Source organism: Ammospiza caudacuta, chromosome 1, assembly GCF_027887145.1.
Source record: "Ammospiza caudacuta isolate bAmmCau1 chromosome 1, bAmmCau1.pri, whole genome shotgun sequence".
Lineage (NCBI taxonomy): Eukaryota > Metazoa > Chordata > Aves > Passeriformes > Passerellidae > Ammospiza > Ammospiza caudacuta.
Window position 1 is genome coordinate 94,799,570 of NC_080593.1, and position 16,463 is coordinate 94,816,032.

The 16,463-nt window shown below is 37.4% G+C and overlaps 1 protein-coding gene across 3 annotated transcripts in view; it reads right to left on the reverse strand.

Annotated features, from left to right (window-relative positions):
* Positions 1 to 16,463, reverse strand: part of CARMIL1 (capping protein regulator and myosin 1 linker 1) — a 188,116-nt gene that overhangs the window by 62,498 nt on the left and 109,155 nt on the right. For all 3 annotated transcript variants that reach the window (XM_058800709.1, XM_058800699.1, XM_058800690.1), the window contains exons 14-20: positions 15,462 to 15,539; positions 15,269 to 15,345; positions 14,236 to 14,340; positions 10,667 to 10,736; positions 6,313 to 6,394; positions 4,926 to 5,025; positions 4,784 to 4,838 (exon numbers count right to left, since the gene is read on the reverse strand). In XM_058800709.1, the coding sequence (XP_058656692.1) occupies positions 4,784 to 4,838; positions 4,926 to 5,025; positions 6,313 to 6,394; positions 10,667 to 10,736; positions 14,236 to 14,340; positions 15,269 to 15,345; positions 15,462 to 15,539 (567 nt within the window). The remainder of the gene's footprint in view (positions 1 to 4,783; positions 4,839 to 4,925; positions 5,026 to 6,312; positions 6,395 to 10,666; positions 10,737 to 14,235; positions 14,341 to 15,268; positions 15,346 to 15,461; positions 15,540 to 16,463) is intronic.

A 16,463-nucleotide genomic window follows, 5' to 3' on the forward strand; every position in this document is an offset into this window, starting at 1 on the left:
AGTTTCCTTCAAGTGTTTTATTATTTTTACTTCAAATTTAGGAGTGATTTTGCATATCTGTTCCTTCAACAAAGGGCATGGGCTTTTCAAGAAAGATAAAACTGTAGCAGGTCTGAAATTCAAAGCAATATTGAGGTTTTTTTACAATGAATAAGTCTACTCATTGCAATAGATACTACAATATTTTTCAGTAACTTTATTTTTTTATGAAGCATATTAAGCTGAAACTATCTTATTTGGCTCCAGCAAGTCATACTCCAAGTCTCAAAAAAACCTTTTCTAAAAATGCCCATATTTCCTCCACTCTCAATACCCCCAACACTCAACAGCAGGAGCTCAAGTACCACGGTTAACTTATCCCCATGCCTTGCATCGATATTACAGCTCCTAAAAGTGCAATTTGTCTTTGGTGATGAATGAAGACTCACAAAACATTTCCCTTACTCAAGTGTGAGTCCATAGAGAGAAGTGTATCGTCATTATATACCCACTTAGGCATGTGCTGAAGGATGAAATATTGGAGCCTAAAATCCTCAAATAGCCAGTACAAGAAAGTCAACATCACATAGCAATAAGCCACAGCATTTATGTTACATCCTGAAGTTTAGATAAATTAAAATAAACCAACCAAACTCTGCACACCTTCCAGGGTCCAAGGTCCTTGCATCATACCTGCTATACAATCAGATCTAACTCCTCAGACACCACTGGATTACAGTGATAACCAAAAAACTTGCAACAATGCAAGAAATGCACTTACTAACGAGGAAAAGCACAAAAATTTGGAGGCACAGCAGGTTGATAATTATAAAGTCTAATAATAACACAAGCCACATGCTGGTTTTATTTTAAATGGAAGTTATTAAATTACTATGCTAATACCCTTAATCTGTCTGGTTTTGAATTTTATTGCACGACATGAAGAGGAATGTAAAGAATTATTAAGAATTTAAAAGCAATATTAACATAAAAATGTTAACATCACATTTAGAATGGCACTCAGGAGCTCTTGACAGAAGTCTGAGAAGCCCTTTTGCTGACAGATTCACAGTAAAGCAGCACCATGCAGCACTAGGAGAAATCAGCAATAAACTTGTGAATGTGAGATTGTTTCTGTTTTTCATGTGTCACTTTAGAAATGGGCATTGGAGTAACTGAGCTGCACGTGATCCCTCCCACATAATTTTTCTAAATCTCAAATATCCTCCCAGGAAGCTTCTTGCATTCCAACACTCTGACAAAACAGTATATGACTGAAAACACTTCTGTACTGTGTTCTGTAAGGATTGACAGCCATGCACCATCTAAATATTCATTAAATTATCTGATCATTACATTAAAAACCCCAAATGAAACAACAACAAACAAACAAAAAAAAAAAGGAATCAAAACCAAATCCCCCACAAATATGGGAAATACTCTACAAACATTTCTTTTAACAACTTAATAGTTTTAGCTAGATATTGAGAAAACAGAAGTCTAAGGAGCACTTTCAGTGTCCCTGCTACAGAAAACAAGTACTTTGCCAATACAGAGAAAATGCCTCAACACAATCTTTTTAAGGAAGAGGAATTCTCAAAGTACAAATTTACAATTAGAAATGGTATGATTTTATTCATTGATTCAGTCATACTTCTACTGGAAAAAACCCTAGGAATTAAATCAAGCTAAATTTGTTTTTCCTAAGAACAAAAATGCTGCAAAAAGCCACCAAGAGCCAATTCTGCACCAAGCACTCAACTAACAACTAAAGATAATCATCACTAGAAATTCACTGCACCTATGCAGGAGGGATTACCACTCTGAGTAACAACACTGCATACCTGCAGTGTAACATCCATTTTTGCAACAAGAAAAGGAATGGGCTCCTTAAGAATACATTATAATAGTCTGCACAGTATAGCGCCTATTTATCTAAAAAAATACATGAAAAGAACCCAAAAAATAAAACTAAATGTTACATTCTTGCTTATATAAAACACCTGTGAAGCTCTGCTATGTAGGTTACTACTACTGCTTTTAAATGCTGCAGAATTACATTTGGGTATCACTCTATTTTAACAGTCATAGAAGCAAGCCACTGATTGTTTAAATCATTTTACTCATGACTCACATTAGCACAGCAACAGAGCTATTTAAAGTGTGCATAAACACATGAAGAAGCATTTAGAGATTTTTATTTTAGATTAAAGCCACTTGCTTCAGCTTTCTATGCAGACAATGTTCAGTCCCTAAACTGTGCAGTGTGCTCTGGGCAACATCACACCCTGGTCTCTACAACTGCATCTTAAATTTTTCATGTCCTGTGGCAGTAAATGCATACTACTGTTAGAATGAGGACCACCTCATTTAAGATTCAAATTGAAATAGCTAGAGACTTAAAATAATTTTCTAGCATCGAGATACAGTGAGGACAATCTTAGGCTGCTTTTTGCAACATATTTTTCCCACAGTGCTACAGTGTCTGTCCTCAACTTTCTTGCTGCTAGGAGATAGTTCATGCTGGTTTTAGTGCTTGATGAGACAGAAAAAAACCAAGATTCCTTCACTGAAGAGGATTAACAAGAGAAAAGAACATGGGGCAAGAAGAGGCAGGGTAACCCCAAAGGATCATACGCTAGATCCCAAATGTTAATGAAGTGACATGAAGGAGAGACAGTTATTCTAAGCAGCTAAATAAAACAACTTTTTGGTGAATTATTTCATTATAACGCTGTTTGAAAACAGGATGACAATACATTGTGTAGGTTAGGTTAGGTCAGGAAAACATGGTGGGTAAGAATTACAGGAGCACATCTGACCCGTGTATAGTATAAAAGGCAGAAAGTGGAACAACAAATGAGGTTGAGAAAAGAAAAGGAATGCAAGAAGTTGAAGCTAATGATGCAAAGGAGAGAGAACTGCGCAAGAATGATACACACAAAATTTAACAGCTACCTTTTCCTACAACCTGGAAGTTTCAAAAAGAGAAGCCAGCAGGAAAGATAAACAAAAGGTTGTAACACTTTAAGTAGAAATAATACAGTGAAAGTTGAAATTTTTGTTTTTAAGAAAAGATAGTAAAGAAAGTAGTCATAAAATAGGGGGGAAATGCCAACAGCATGTTTGAGAAGATGATTTGGGCACTGAAAGGCCACAGAGTGCATTGATGAGGGGTTTTAGGGTATGGTCTGAGTGGGCAGAAATGTTCACCTGCAACAGAACAAAGGAATAATGGAAACAGAAAACATACCGAATTACATTTGCTTGTGATTCAGTTCTTCAGGACAGCTGTGAAAGGATAAGCATGAGAAACAGGGCAGGACAGAGACAAATGCCCACACAGAAGCAGCAGGTGGTATCTGATGAAATGAAACCCCTCAGTACAGGATCAAAAGGAAAAGGAAAGGAGGGGAAGGCAGTCCTGCAGCATTCCCTTTAGAGGCAGAGTAGGAGGAGGTGGTCACACAGCACAAAACTACAAGGTCAGCCTGGTACAAGAAGCAACACAGAGTTTCACCAATACATTACTTAGCATAGCCCTACATCTAACTTGTGCAAACAAGGATTTTCATTAAGGTGCTCTCATTACAGGTGTTACCTCAATTTGAATCAGTTTTGGTATCTGTATGAAGAACTTTACCACATCATGCTGACCTTCCATGCTTTAAAGAATAAAATGTGGAGGAAGGCACAGAATCAAGAAACACCAGTACCACTAATCCCATTTAAGAGGACAGAAAGAGCAGAGAGGACTGGTTTAATAAATCACTTCAAATACAACTGAGAACTAAGAAAAAAGGAATCCAGAACATGAGTCTAATGACCTTGCAAGGCAAGAGACACTGGGAATCCTGGTTAAAACTGCCAGGATACAGACACAGATGGGAGGAGAAGGCAGCCAGGCAGTTAATATGGAGAGCATGAACTTGGAGGTGAGACAATAAAGACAACAGGAAGCAGCAGGTGTTCAAACAACCTGAGTCTACAGTTGGCTGTCTCTGGAGAATGAGGAAAGCTTGCTTGGTACTTGCACAGGAAATTAAGGAGAAAGAAAGGACTAATGTAGATAAATAAAGATTGACAAGCATGAGAGTAACAGGGCATCTTAAGATCCCCTTCTAACCAAAACTAGGATGCCAAGAATGGGCAAGAACACAAATTCAACCAGAGAAGTATTTCAGAATAACAAAAGTAGAGAAATTAAGGAAGTGAGCAAGCATCCCAGCAAGGTACCCTGAAAAGGTTTTATGAAATTGCTCCCATGACTAAGAAAGGTAAAAAACAGCACAGTGAATGGTTTATTTGCATCTTTGGAAGAAGGAAGGAATTCTGAGAGATCACTGCAGTGACCTTGCATTTTGCCAAGGGAAAAAAAAATGTTAATACACAAGAACAGCTATCAGGAAATAATGCATTCTTTAAATTAAAAAAAAAAAAGCATTGCTATTGAGAACACTATGATCGTAATCTCTTATCAGAACACAAAAGTTCTGAAAATTTGTGCCTAAAGGGCTGTATAATTTAGACATAAATAACTAGGTTACACACATCCAACTATTTAAAATGAATATTTTTCAACAACCATAGATCCTAAGACTATCCTCAGAAAATGTTCACCTACGTGGCACAAGTTAATCCAAATTACAATTTGAAAAAAAAAAGCAAATCCAAAATGCTGGATGTATCTGTGCAGAGTTGTGATCAAATCTTATGCAGCAAATTAAGAAAATGAAGAAAATTATCAGAAATAGACTGTGAGGGTACAAATACACATGATGATAGTAGGCAGAAAGATACTCACTGAATCCTCGTCTTGAATCATCTGAACTAAATTATCAAGTACTGGAGTGAGATTTCTGAGGGAAGAAAAGTTAGGAAGATGATGAAATCAGCAGTTTCTCCTCATCCATTCTCTTGTTATTTAGAAGAAAGAAAATCCTTACTTGGATTTCATGTTGTTAAAGTTTTTGCCTAATGCCAAGTGTCTTATCGATCGGTTTTTACTAAGCCAGACTACAAGGGTTGAGAGATCAGATTCTAGGCCTGTAAAGAATCAGATTAGATTAGGAATTAAAACATATTTTCACAAAAGACCCAGACCAGGGCCAATTACTGATGCTATATTCAAATAATTATAGCAGCATACTAATTTCCAAAATGTGTAGGAAAATTTCCATTCTTCTATCTTTAAATCTTTTTCTCACTAGTGCCTCTGCTTTTCTATGAGAATAAATGCTTTCTCTAAAAGAAACCCTTTAAATCTCCCTGCTAATCAGCTATTAAAGGCACCTCTCAGACACACAGAAGAGAATTCAGTCCCCTATCCACAGTCCAACCACCCAAGGGTAGTTCCTCGCAGGGTCAGGCAGAGTTTCAAGTTCCTGGGAGAATTCTGAAATAATGCTAATCACTATCTAGTCTTAGTAGAGCTGTGTACCAACAATATTTCAAAGCCTTCAAAAGCCTGCAAAAAAGGCTAACATAATACACTACAAATAAAATAACCTAAAAAACAAGGCAGATTTTTTTCTACTCCTGAGTAAAAGAAAATTAACTTTAGTATTCCCAAGCTAGTTATGTATTTGAGGAATCCACTAGCTAGATTACAATGATTTAGAGTTCAGATTCACAGCATAATTTAGATTTCAAATATCTATCTTTATTTATAAAAATAAATCTTTTTGCCTAACTGGGCTGAATCAGTAGCTCTCTCAGCTTTCCACCTGTCCATCTTCTTGGGCATTCCACTGTACTGGGAATCTGTTTCTGAAATACTTCTGCACTTGGCTGATAGAAGGGCAAACACAGCAGGTGAATTCTTCCAGTTCATACATCTACACCTTGGATCTGCAAGGAATATTCCAGGAATACCTGTGCTGGGAAGCACAGAGACTCCAAAACAGAAATATTCAAAGACTATTCCAAAGACTCAAGCAGGTCTTTTCTTACCTGAAGCTCTTGGCTCTTTGCTCCAAATTTCCCCCCTCAGCTTCATTCTGTACCAGACCTTTCCCTTTGTTCTTTCAATATACTTCTAATTCTCATTCAGCTTCTTATCTTCTTATACTTGACCCCAATTTACCCTGGATCTAATATGAGTTGGTGCCATTATTTTATTCTGCTATGTTACACTGATCACAAACAACAAACTTTTGAGGTTACATTTAGTCTTCCAACGTTCCTTAATAAGAGGCCTTGGTCTGAGACATTTCCATAACAGCATGGCCAACAATCACAAAGCAAGAGCAAGCACCCTTGGTCACACTGAGAGCTGAAACAAAAAGCATTTCTTGACTTGCACGACTCTCCATTCCTGTTCTGTGTACTTACCATTGTCTGAAATATCTAGGCTGGTGATATTGTGTATTTCTGCTATGCATCCTTCCAAGACTTGTGCACCTCCAGATCTTAACTAGAGACAAAACATCATCCATTTTTGCAAACTAGTTATGGTTTCAAGATCACACAGAAGACAGTGGTAGGAGCTTTGTGAATACAGAAGGCACTAGCAGCAGCAAAAACAACAGCAACAGAAGAAGTTATAGACATCAAAATGACAGCCTATGCACACATTCCTACTGTCCTCACTCTTACTCTCAGTATTTGCATACAAATGAGAAATGGGACTCTCTTTGCTTTCCCTTGAAACTACCTCTCAGCCTTCAAATTAGGAAAATGCTTAAATGGTTAAACACAGCAAATCCTTTAGCACTTGGGCTGGGCAGTGCCCGAAGGATTGGGGTGAGCATTCTCTACATGAACATTTCCAGTGTCTGGTGATACAAAAAAATAAACTTAGACCAGCCTATCAGCTTGCAACCCTGGCACCCTTGAACTCCACTACAGTCAGGCCTTACAGTGAGCATCTTCTTCCAGCTCTTAGCACAATGCTAAGGTGCCCAAAAGATAAGTGGGGGGGCATACAAAATAAAAAAAATCTCAATTAAATTATGCCTCCCTGTTGCTGAAAAGAAAATTCAAATAATCCAGTTGTAAAACAGCCATAAAAGACAATGAACAAGAGAAAACAGTAATATAGTCATTCTTAAGAAATAGCAATAAAAGAAAAAAATTGCAACAATAACAAAATGCCTGACTGCAAAATATCAATTATGATATTATTAATCTGAAATATTACATGACTATAAAAGAAATGTCAGGATTTAATGAAAAAACAATGAAATGTTCTAGGAGAAAACATCAACATTAGGAATTAAAGTAATGAAATCTTACACAATTATTTACTAATGCTACTGAATTAACATCTTTTTTTTCCAAAGGAGCAAAAGCAAAAGCATTTTCTTTTTTTTTTGCAGCTATGTACTTTTATATAAAGTGCATTTAATTTTATAAACATCTCCCCGTAAAAGATTTTAGCTGAAGTAGGAAAAATTCTATGGAAATTTCATTTTTACATTTTCTATCTTCACATTATTTGCTTCAAAAAGAATGGAAAGCTTTTTCAAACCTCTTCAAAGCTTTTTCACTTCCTGTGCATAAAAACTGTGAAATTTTTTACTTCGTTCACTTACTTGGGTAAATAGTCTGAATCTACCTGTTGATATTTCTGAGGACCATCAGCTTTTATCCATGCTATAATTATAAGAGCCACAAATGCCTTCTAGAAGCATTTTTCAATAAAGACTTGATTTGGCACTTTTTTGAACATTTGAGGTATGTGATGGGTTAACAAGCAGCTGGATAACTTGACCTGAGAATTTGGAGAATGGCCTTTGGTAGCCAATGGTTATCTTTGGTGGCCAAAGATGACACCTAAATCATAAATCACATCCAGAGTGTGAAAAGTACAGAATATAAGGCACCTTACCCCCTCTCCATAAATCAAAGCCTGCCTATCCTTCACCTCCTCTCAATAAGTAGCCATATTACAGGCTGTATTTGGGCCAGAAGTGCTGCAAATTTAACTCAACTTTATTTTAGTAAGAGCACTTATAGCATTTGCTGTATGAAAGCCAAAATCATCCAGTTTTGCTTTGTGCTGCTCTCTCAGTGTGGCCCACCACAAGACACACATTTCACACAGAGTGTCACATCTACTACTGCAGAATCTATGGCAGATCATACATGGAACTGGATTGGTTGTTGGTAGGGTAAAGTTCTATAGACTAAAATTGTACTCACAACAGAATCCAAATGCTTTGGCTATATATACTTTGAGGGCTGAAGTGGACAATTTTTCAGGAGGAGCTTTCAATCTTGTACCAGATAACTCTACATTCAAAATTTTAAATATATAAACATTTCATGAGCACAAATGGTGCTATCTATTTGATCTGAAAGTGATGACAAAAACTCCACTTTTAGGATCACAATTTGCTGCAACTGTGTTAAAATACTTTGCACATAAATAGATATATAAAATCAGAGATGAATTGAAGTGCTGCTTGTCAACGTGGACTGCGATACTGACAAAAAGACTCTCTGCAACACCTCTACATGATATACTTCTGAGACTACAAAGAAAAGCTCTCAGAAAATGAAGAATAACCCTTCTACAACTAAAAATGCCAAGTGTGTTCAAAGCTATAAGGTACTAATATGGGAAGGGCAAACAAAGCTGCTTACTGGTTTAATAGTTAAGGTAAAGCATGGAGGGTACTTACACAGTGACCAAGCTAAGGGAAGCAGAAGGGAAAAGAGTGAAATACATCAGTGCTGAGCAGGTAGAAATAAAAATGTAATTTTCATAGTAAAAAATAATTTAAAAAAACAACCAAACAAGCAATAGAAAATGATTAAGCTTGGAGATAATATACCAGAAAATTATGGGAGCAAATGAAAAATGGTGGAAGAGGGAAGGAACACAGATTTATCCTTCCATACTTGAGTACAGCTTGCCTGATGCAGGGAAGAAGAGGGCAAAGCTGAAGCATCAGCTTTATAGCCCCCTAGGAGCGTGTGCTTGCAGGAACTGGGAGTAGTGGTGACTGGCTCCAAGCTTCCCACCACTCTCTTTCCAGGTGTAGATCACCCTGCCCAGATCCCAGAGGGTCAGGGAGAGGTGGAGCAGGATCCTGAGGTGCTGGGCCCGTTCAGAGCACTCCCAGCTGCTGGCACATGAACTTCCCTGCTGGTGGAAGCATCACTTCTTTCCAAAGTACATGAGAATGGATAAAGCTCAGTGATGGGCAAAAAAAAATGTTAAGGGAAGGATCTAAGGAAGTGCTGTCAATCTGGAGGGACCAGCTACAGGAAGGCAACACTGAGTTGGGCAGGATTCCTTCCTTTCTGTCACAAAAGCCATGACCACAAGTGCTTTGGTGTCCAATAAATCTCATTGCTCCTTGAAGAGCTCGTTCACATCCCAGCCTGGGTTTATTTCATGAAAGGGTAATATTTTCTCTCCTGTCAGCCCTTGTTGATTTACATGCTAATTTATACTCTCATTACTTATATTTGTGTTTTATTGATTTATTCATTTAAGGCTAAATCATCATCGTAGGATGTAATTTTTATTACGTTAATTACTCCTCCCTTCTCCTTCCTTCCTCTGAAGGATAAATTATCATCCATCTGATCCCTCTACTCAGAAGTATATATACTGGACTTGAAAGCTTTGCTATTTGGAATTTACATGTAGTGCTCTTCAAAGTAATATTTTCTAAAAAGTCTAAAATATTAGAAACTATGATATGCATTCACAGTTATTTGGTTTTTTCTTCATAAGGAAATCTGTGCACATTTGATCAATTTGCAATTGATCACAAACCTAAAGGCGAGGATTACTGCACCTCAACATGGTTATCAATATTGTGTATTTTCTACTTAAAGGGCAACCACTGTACCTGCAGGCACTTCTAGAACAGTTAATACTAAGATGGCATTGGAAATATCTAAGAAATGGGAGGCCTTCTTTGCCGCTTAAAAAACGGGGAAGTCAGAGAAGGCCTAAAGTGGTTCATGTTGGTTTTGGCAAGAGTCCACCACACAGCTCTCTACAAAATGACTTTGTCTCAAGTGGCTTCCCAGGGTTGTGTCTGATCTTTTCAAATTCTGCTTTAACCACAAAGGAGTCACCCTGCAAGAGCATGGGCAGTCCTGGGAAATAGAGCACACAGCAAAGCACAGAGAAGAAAGAGGAAACAAGATAAGGCAAACTAGTAGCCACAATTGTTCTTACTTATTCTTGAGGCTACTTTGACAGTGCTTGTTATGTTAATAACTTTTACCAAAGATCCTTATTGGCTTGAATTGATTAATTGATTAGGAAAATAGAATTTCTCCCAAGATTAAGAAGCAAACCTGCAGAAGAGGGAGCATGCCTTTGGTTCTGAAGGAAGACAACTGAACCTCAGACATGCCTTCAGGGCATGCAGCTTCCTTAGAGCCATTCAAATTTGGGCACCTCGGAAAATCCTGCTGCTAATCACACCACCAGAGAGCAGAAGCTGCCAAGCATCCAACAGGCTGGCTCAGTGTGTAGTACAGCTGCACTGTAAGGAGACTTTTGCTGATCGGGTGCTTTGAACCTCTCTGCTCATTATTTAGGATGTGTGTTACAGCATCCTAACTTTTATCATAACTGCTTCTCTGAGTTCTCTGCTTCTCATCTTCCCCACAACTTTTGACTACAGAGGAAGAATATCTTGCCCAGTGGATTTCACAGGAACTCTAAAACCTCGTCATTGCACATTTTGAACACATCCTGATAAATATTCCTTACCTCACAGCTACTGAGGTCTAAAGACACCTCCTTCAGATTGTGATTGCAAGCCAGGCCTAATAATAGCGCTCTGAAAAAGATCAATTTTAGAACTGTTTTAAAAAGATAAAGGGCAGCTTTACATCATCATCTAAGTGATCACAAGTTAATACATCTATAATGCAAAGATTCATTTCAAAACAACACCAGCTGAGCAGTCATTTCTTAAATGGCAACAGGAGCACAAGCCTGCCACACTCGGAACACTCCAGGAGCTTCAAAAACTGTAGGGATGCAAGGCTAATGAAGAAATTGTAAAGCTAATGCACCATCAACATTTAATAACATTCATCAGAGATGAATTTTCTTCAACATTTGCTTTCAAAGAGCACCAAACGATTACAACTGGAGTGTTCTGTCATACAACCATCCAAACTCTCAGATTTTCCAAAAAATCTAGGAAAGAATAAAGTTTTTAAAATACGCAAGATGCCACGCAGCCATCCATTTCAGTCAGGCACAATGCCTGTAACACTCAAAGGCTCGAGGATGTTCCAGTACCACAAAATTCTCCATGTCCACAACCCAACAAGTACTTACAGATTTTCAAAACTATAGCTTTATGCAACGGCATCCTTTGCCTTTAGACACATTGGCAGACTCATGAAGTAACAACTAATTAGGGTTCTCATAAATTCACTTTTAAAGTCTCACAGAAGTTTGTTTCCACATCTAAAAGTTAGTATTAATATCACACTTATATTAATACTGTCAAATCAGAAAGCACAATAGTATGTGTAATATAGAAGAAATAAACAAAATCTGTGTATACCTTCTAATATCTTCAGAATAGATGCAGCTTTGAATTAATAATTCAACAGATAAACAGAAGGACTTCCTTCTCCAACTTCATTTCAGCCAAAAGGAGCTAACCAAGTGACTGATGCATGGAGATAAAAACCAATCCCTTCTGAGGAGCCATTTGTCTACACACTTGCTATGCAAGTAGTGTGTCAAAGCAACGTTTGAAATGCGTGTGCCTTGAGCAGGTTTTCATTTAAACCTATTTATATCTTCTGTCCTGCAGGTATAATCAGACCTTCCCTATTAACAAAGGCAGATGTCTTCTGCTTATTTACTTAAGCTATTAATATATGAGGGGGGCAAGAGGGTAGGGAGAGAAGTGAAAGTTCTGCAACAGTTCTCACGAATTTTTAGATGATCTTGTCTATCTTTCTTACTCAAACATGTTTTTTATTCAGTCAGTCTGGCTGATGGTAAGTTTACAAAGAGCTTCCGAAGCATCTCCAGGAAATAAAAAAAAAACAGTGGAAGCATAAAAGAAGTACAGATTAAAAACAGACACATCATGCTGCTTCAGTTGTACACTTTTCACAGGAAGGAAAAAAAAGGGGTTTTTTTCCCTAACCTTCTTTCCTATAAATTCACCCTAAGAAAATCTCCTTGTTTCTCAATTCTTTGTCATGAAAAATCACCAGCCTTCAAAGGGCCTGAAGCCAGACATCTTATACTTACACTTGGCCACTATATTTAAATCACACACATGGAGAGGTCTTATCAACTGTGCATGATGCAGAATGTAAGAATTGGCCTTGCAATTAGCATTTGCATGAGAAGCATATCAGAAACTTGTCTTGTTACAGCACTGACAGATCAAAATACAGTTTTTGGCAATGTCTGTAAAATTCAACAAAAATGCCAACTTACACTTCAACAAGGACAAGAGTACAAACTGCCTCCATTAAAAATGGTGAAAAAAAGTGAGCTGCATATGGAACACTAACTAAATTACCTATGTACAAGGTGTGTACCCTCTCTCCACTCACCACATGGCATCCTCAATGTATCAGCAAACCTGCTCCCTAAACGGCTTGATTTACACTGTCCAAGCAAGTTCATGTCCTTCACACACTGCACTGATTAACCAATATCTTTAAACTCACTGAGCTAGCACATGCAATTAAACACACCACAGCTGAAGAGCTAAAGGAAGCCTATAAAGAAATCAAATAATTAATTATGGGAATTTGGATCTCAGAATGTCAGGTATCCGCATTTTTATCTATCCGTTTTTTCTCTAGGCAGGATTGATCTTGAATCTCACATTCAGTTGGTGACCTCTGGTTCATGGACACAAACCAGGAACTTTTGTCACTGGACAGCTCCAAAAGTTTTTTGTCATATGCTGATGAATGATGCCAGGAAAGTACTATTATGATACATCATAGCTTTGATTTTTTTGCTTCCTGGAGCCATCTCTCATGTGCTCTTGCCTGCAAATGACAATTTCCTGCCTGAAAAAAAGTGTTTCTATCTTCTTGTGTTTAACCACCACTGTGATCTTGATGGCTCCAGAGAAGGTTTGTAATTCTTGCACTTAAGAACAAAAGGCCAAGCAGCTGTCCCACAATACACATCCTCAGTCCTTTTAACACTAGATTAACTTACACAGGACATGTCTGAAGTGGATCAGTCAAGCCATATAGGGTTTGAGAGGTAAAGCAAGGCACCCTGCAGATCAAAGTCCTCTGTAGTGTTGTGACACACTCAGCTCAAACTGAATGAAAAATTTAGGTCAGAGAAAAAGCACATCATGGAAATTGCCAAAAAGTACTCACTAACTACTCTTGATATCTATCCTACATCTGCAATTTTGCCATTAACTCCTGTCCATTAGATACTCCCCATTACCCTTCTCCTCAGAAGGCAGGCTCCCAAAAATAAAAGGATACATCCATGCACATATATCCATATTAAGGTTGCAAAATGGGTAGTGAACATGTCTAGGCATGTGCTACAGATAAAGTTATGTGTATTTTAATGTATATTAGTTAGGAAGATAACACTTTGAAAAGAGCCCTTTCTTTAATTAAGCCAAATAAACACCAGTATTCTGCCAGAATTACAGATAGCCTATCTAAGCCTCTCTTGACTTTAAAACACACTTTAAAAACTTTATGTCTGAAAATTTCATAGTTCAAATCCAGACACATCACAAGAAGGGTGACAGTGCTTTACAATTTCCCTCAGCCTGCAGAACCTGTTAGTCACAGGCTGGGTGACATACAACAAAAAGACTCATTCCACTTAGCACTCCTGGAAATTGCTGCCATTGTCTCCTCCCCAAAAGGAGAACACAGCTCAGTGCAATAGGTTTCTCCTCCCAAACACTGCAACAGGTTCTGTTTCATTATGGCTGTTGCAATAATGCAGTCCCAAAGGAATGGTGCTCACACAAGCCTATAATCCCATTTCACTGTGAAGCAGTTTTGTTCGTAAGCCACAAAGAATAAATATACCCAAAAAAAAACGCTGACAGAAGCTAAACAACTGTGACATTCCCAGAGCAAAAAATATGATTAATAGTCTCAACTGTGAGATGGAAAGAACATTTTATGAATGTATGACCATCACAAAACTCATTCTTGTAACATCAATAATGTACAGTGGGAAAAAAAAAAGAAAAAAGCAAAATTCTTTCCCCCTTCCTTTTAAAAATATGAGGCACTCATATAACAAAAATGCAAACTAGGTTTTAGGCACAGGAGAAAATGAAATTAAATTCTTACTTTAGAGGCTCAGGAGGGAGTTTAGTTCCTGAAAGGTTAATCTGCATCAAAGCAAGTGAGCTGCTGAAAAACTGTTTGAAGGAGGGAGGGACTTCTTTTCCTTTTCTGTAAATAAACAGATTCATTAAGAAGTAGCATTTAGATACTCCTCATTCCAATAAATAGTGAATGCAAGCCATCAGAAATGTAATGATCTTTTACAGTTTAATTGCTCTACCTTCGGCAGTTCTGTAATCAGTGGCTCTCAATTAGCTTAGAATTATAATGTCATCAAAATGTTGATTCAACAAAAAATCCTCACAACTGCACTGCTGCACAGAAGACATTACTATCTACCTCCTGTTTGGTGAACTTCAAAGAATGATCATTTAGATCTGCTTAATAGTGAACATACTTACATCTCACAAGCAGAAGATCAAACAGGACATGAACAAAACCCTGAAATTGCTTTTTCACCACTAGAAATAATTACTCAATGCTAGAATACCTTAGCAACAATTAGGTGTCATCTCTGATAAGGACCCAAAGCTTCAATCTGAAGAAAATGGAACCAAATATCTCATACAATGCAAGTTCTCTATAAAGTAAATGTTCAATCTCAAAGACTTTCAACAGGAGTTCCTCCCAGCAGATGACAAAACAGGAACAAAAGCATTTGTACCCATCATCAAATCATGAAAAATACAAACTTTAAAAATCACATATAAAGAGGAATCAAGTCAGCCAGACTTCAAAGTGTGGTGCTTTGCCCTTTAGAGACAAAAGATATATACAGACTTTCTATTGCAGCAGTATCACACAAACACATATCACACAAGGCAGCTTACTTTACGGACCTTGAGCAAAGAGCAGAAAGGGAAAGAAAATATTTTGCTTAGAATAAGTGGTACCTACTTCATTGAGCACTAAGACTTCTAAGGCTGTATAAAAAAAAGTCTTAGATTTATTCTTAAAAAGAAAGGTGCTACATAAGTGCAAAAAATTATAAACCAAAATACTGCAGGAGTTGAGGGTAATGACATTTAAATTGTACCTGTGAGAAAACAGAGTCCTTGAGAGGCTAAGGACAGCTAGATGCTGAAGGCATCCACGAAGGAGGGCTCCACACACCTGGTTCAAAATAAGGGCAAATCATTTTTATTTATATTAACCAAAAAAAAGTACTTAGGGATAGAAGGTGGGGAATGTCCCCTTGGTATTGAAATAGTAACAAAAATGGTCTTTACCATATCTAGTGCACACTCCGTGTTGGATAAATCCAGATGAACAAGGGCATTTGGCTGGGCCAAAAAATTGTACAGGCTCTATAATTATTTGACAGAAAGAATTACAGACGTTAATTTTCATATTACGACAACTGTTACTGGATCACCATCTGTCATTGCATTTTTGGCTTTTACTATAAAATCACCTGAAACTTCACCTAATCATACAAAATGTTTTACATTTGTAGGCTTTTTTTTTAATAGTGGGAAAACAGAGCTCAGACTACACTTACCCAACATTTCTCTTAAAGCACAGGTCGAGTTACTGCATTTAAATTTCGCAGCAGATGATAATTAATTAAGATGATAATTAAACAAAGATTTGTGATGTAACACAGATTGCTGTTACATTTCAGAAAGGCTAATTGGTTTGTAAGTTAAAGCCAGACTCCTTCAGCATGAGGGAAGCAACTAATTTGCACCTGAAGTCCATGGTTAGTTCTTAATATTAGCTGCACATTACAGGTTTAAGGGAGAATACAGAACCAGTAAGAAGACTTTAACATTGATGACTTCGGTACTGCCTACAATATGTCATGTAAATGTTAGCATATGTAAAACTTCTTACTATACACTGTTTCATTTTGGGCTCTTTTTAGTCTCAGAGAGCAACATAGAAAGATAAAAGTGTGACCTAATTCAGAGGAAAGTGGAAAGCTCAACTCCACATGAAATCCAGCCAAACAGTGCACACTTAACATTTCTAAAATAGATCCATCTTCCCAAAAACTAGGTCATTTAGCTCCTATAACTACAATGCAGGAGAAGTCCTCACTTTGAAAATTTCCACACTTTCCTAGGGTTTATTTTAATAGCTAAATAACAGGATTTCCTTGCTCCTGTTAGAAAACTGATTCCACAGATTAAGAGATCTCAGTATGAATAATCTTTATCTTTGAACCATCCCTCTGACAAGCTAAGAAAAGCCCAACTTCCTGCATTTATCCCTTAAAATATTGTAGG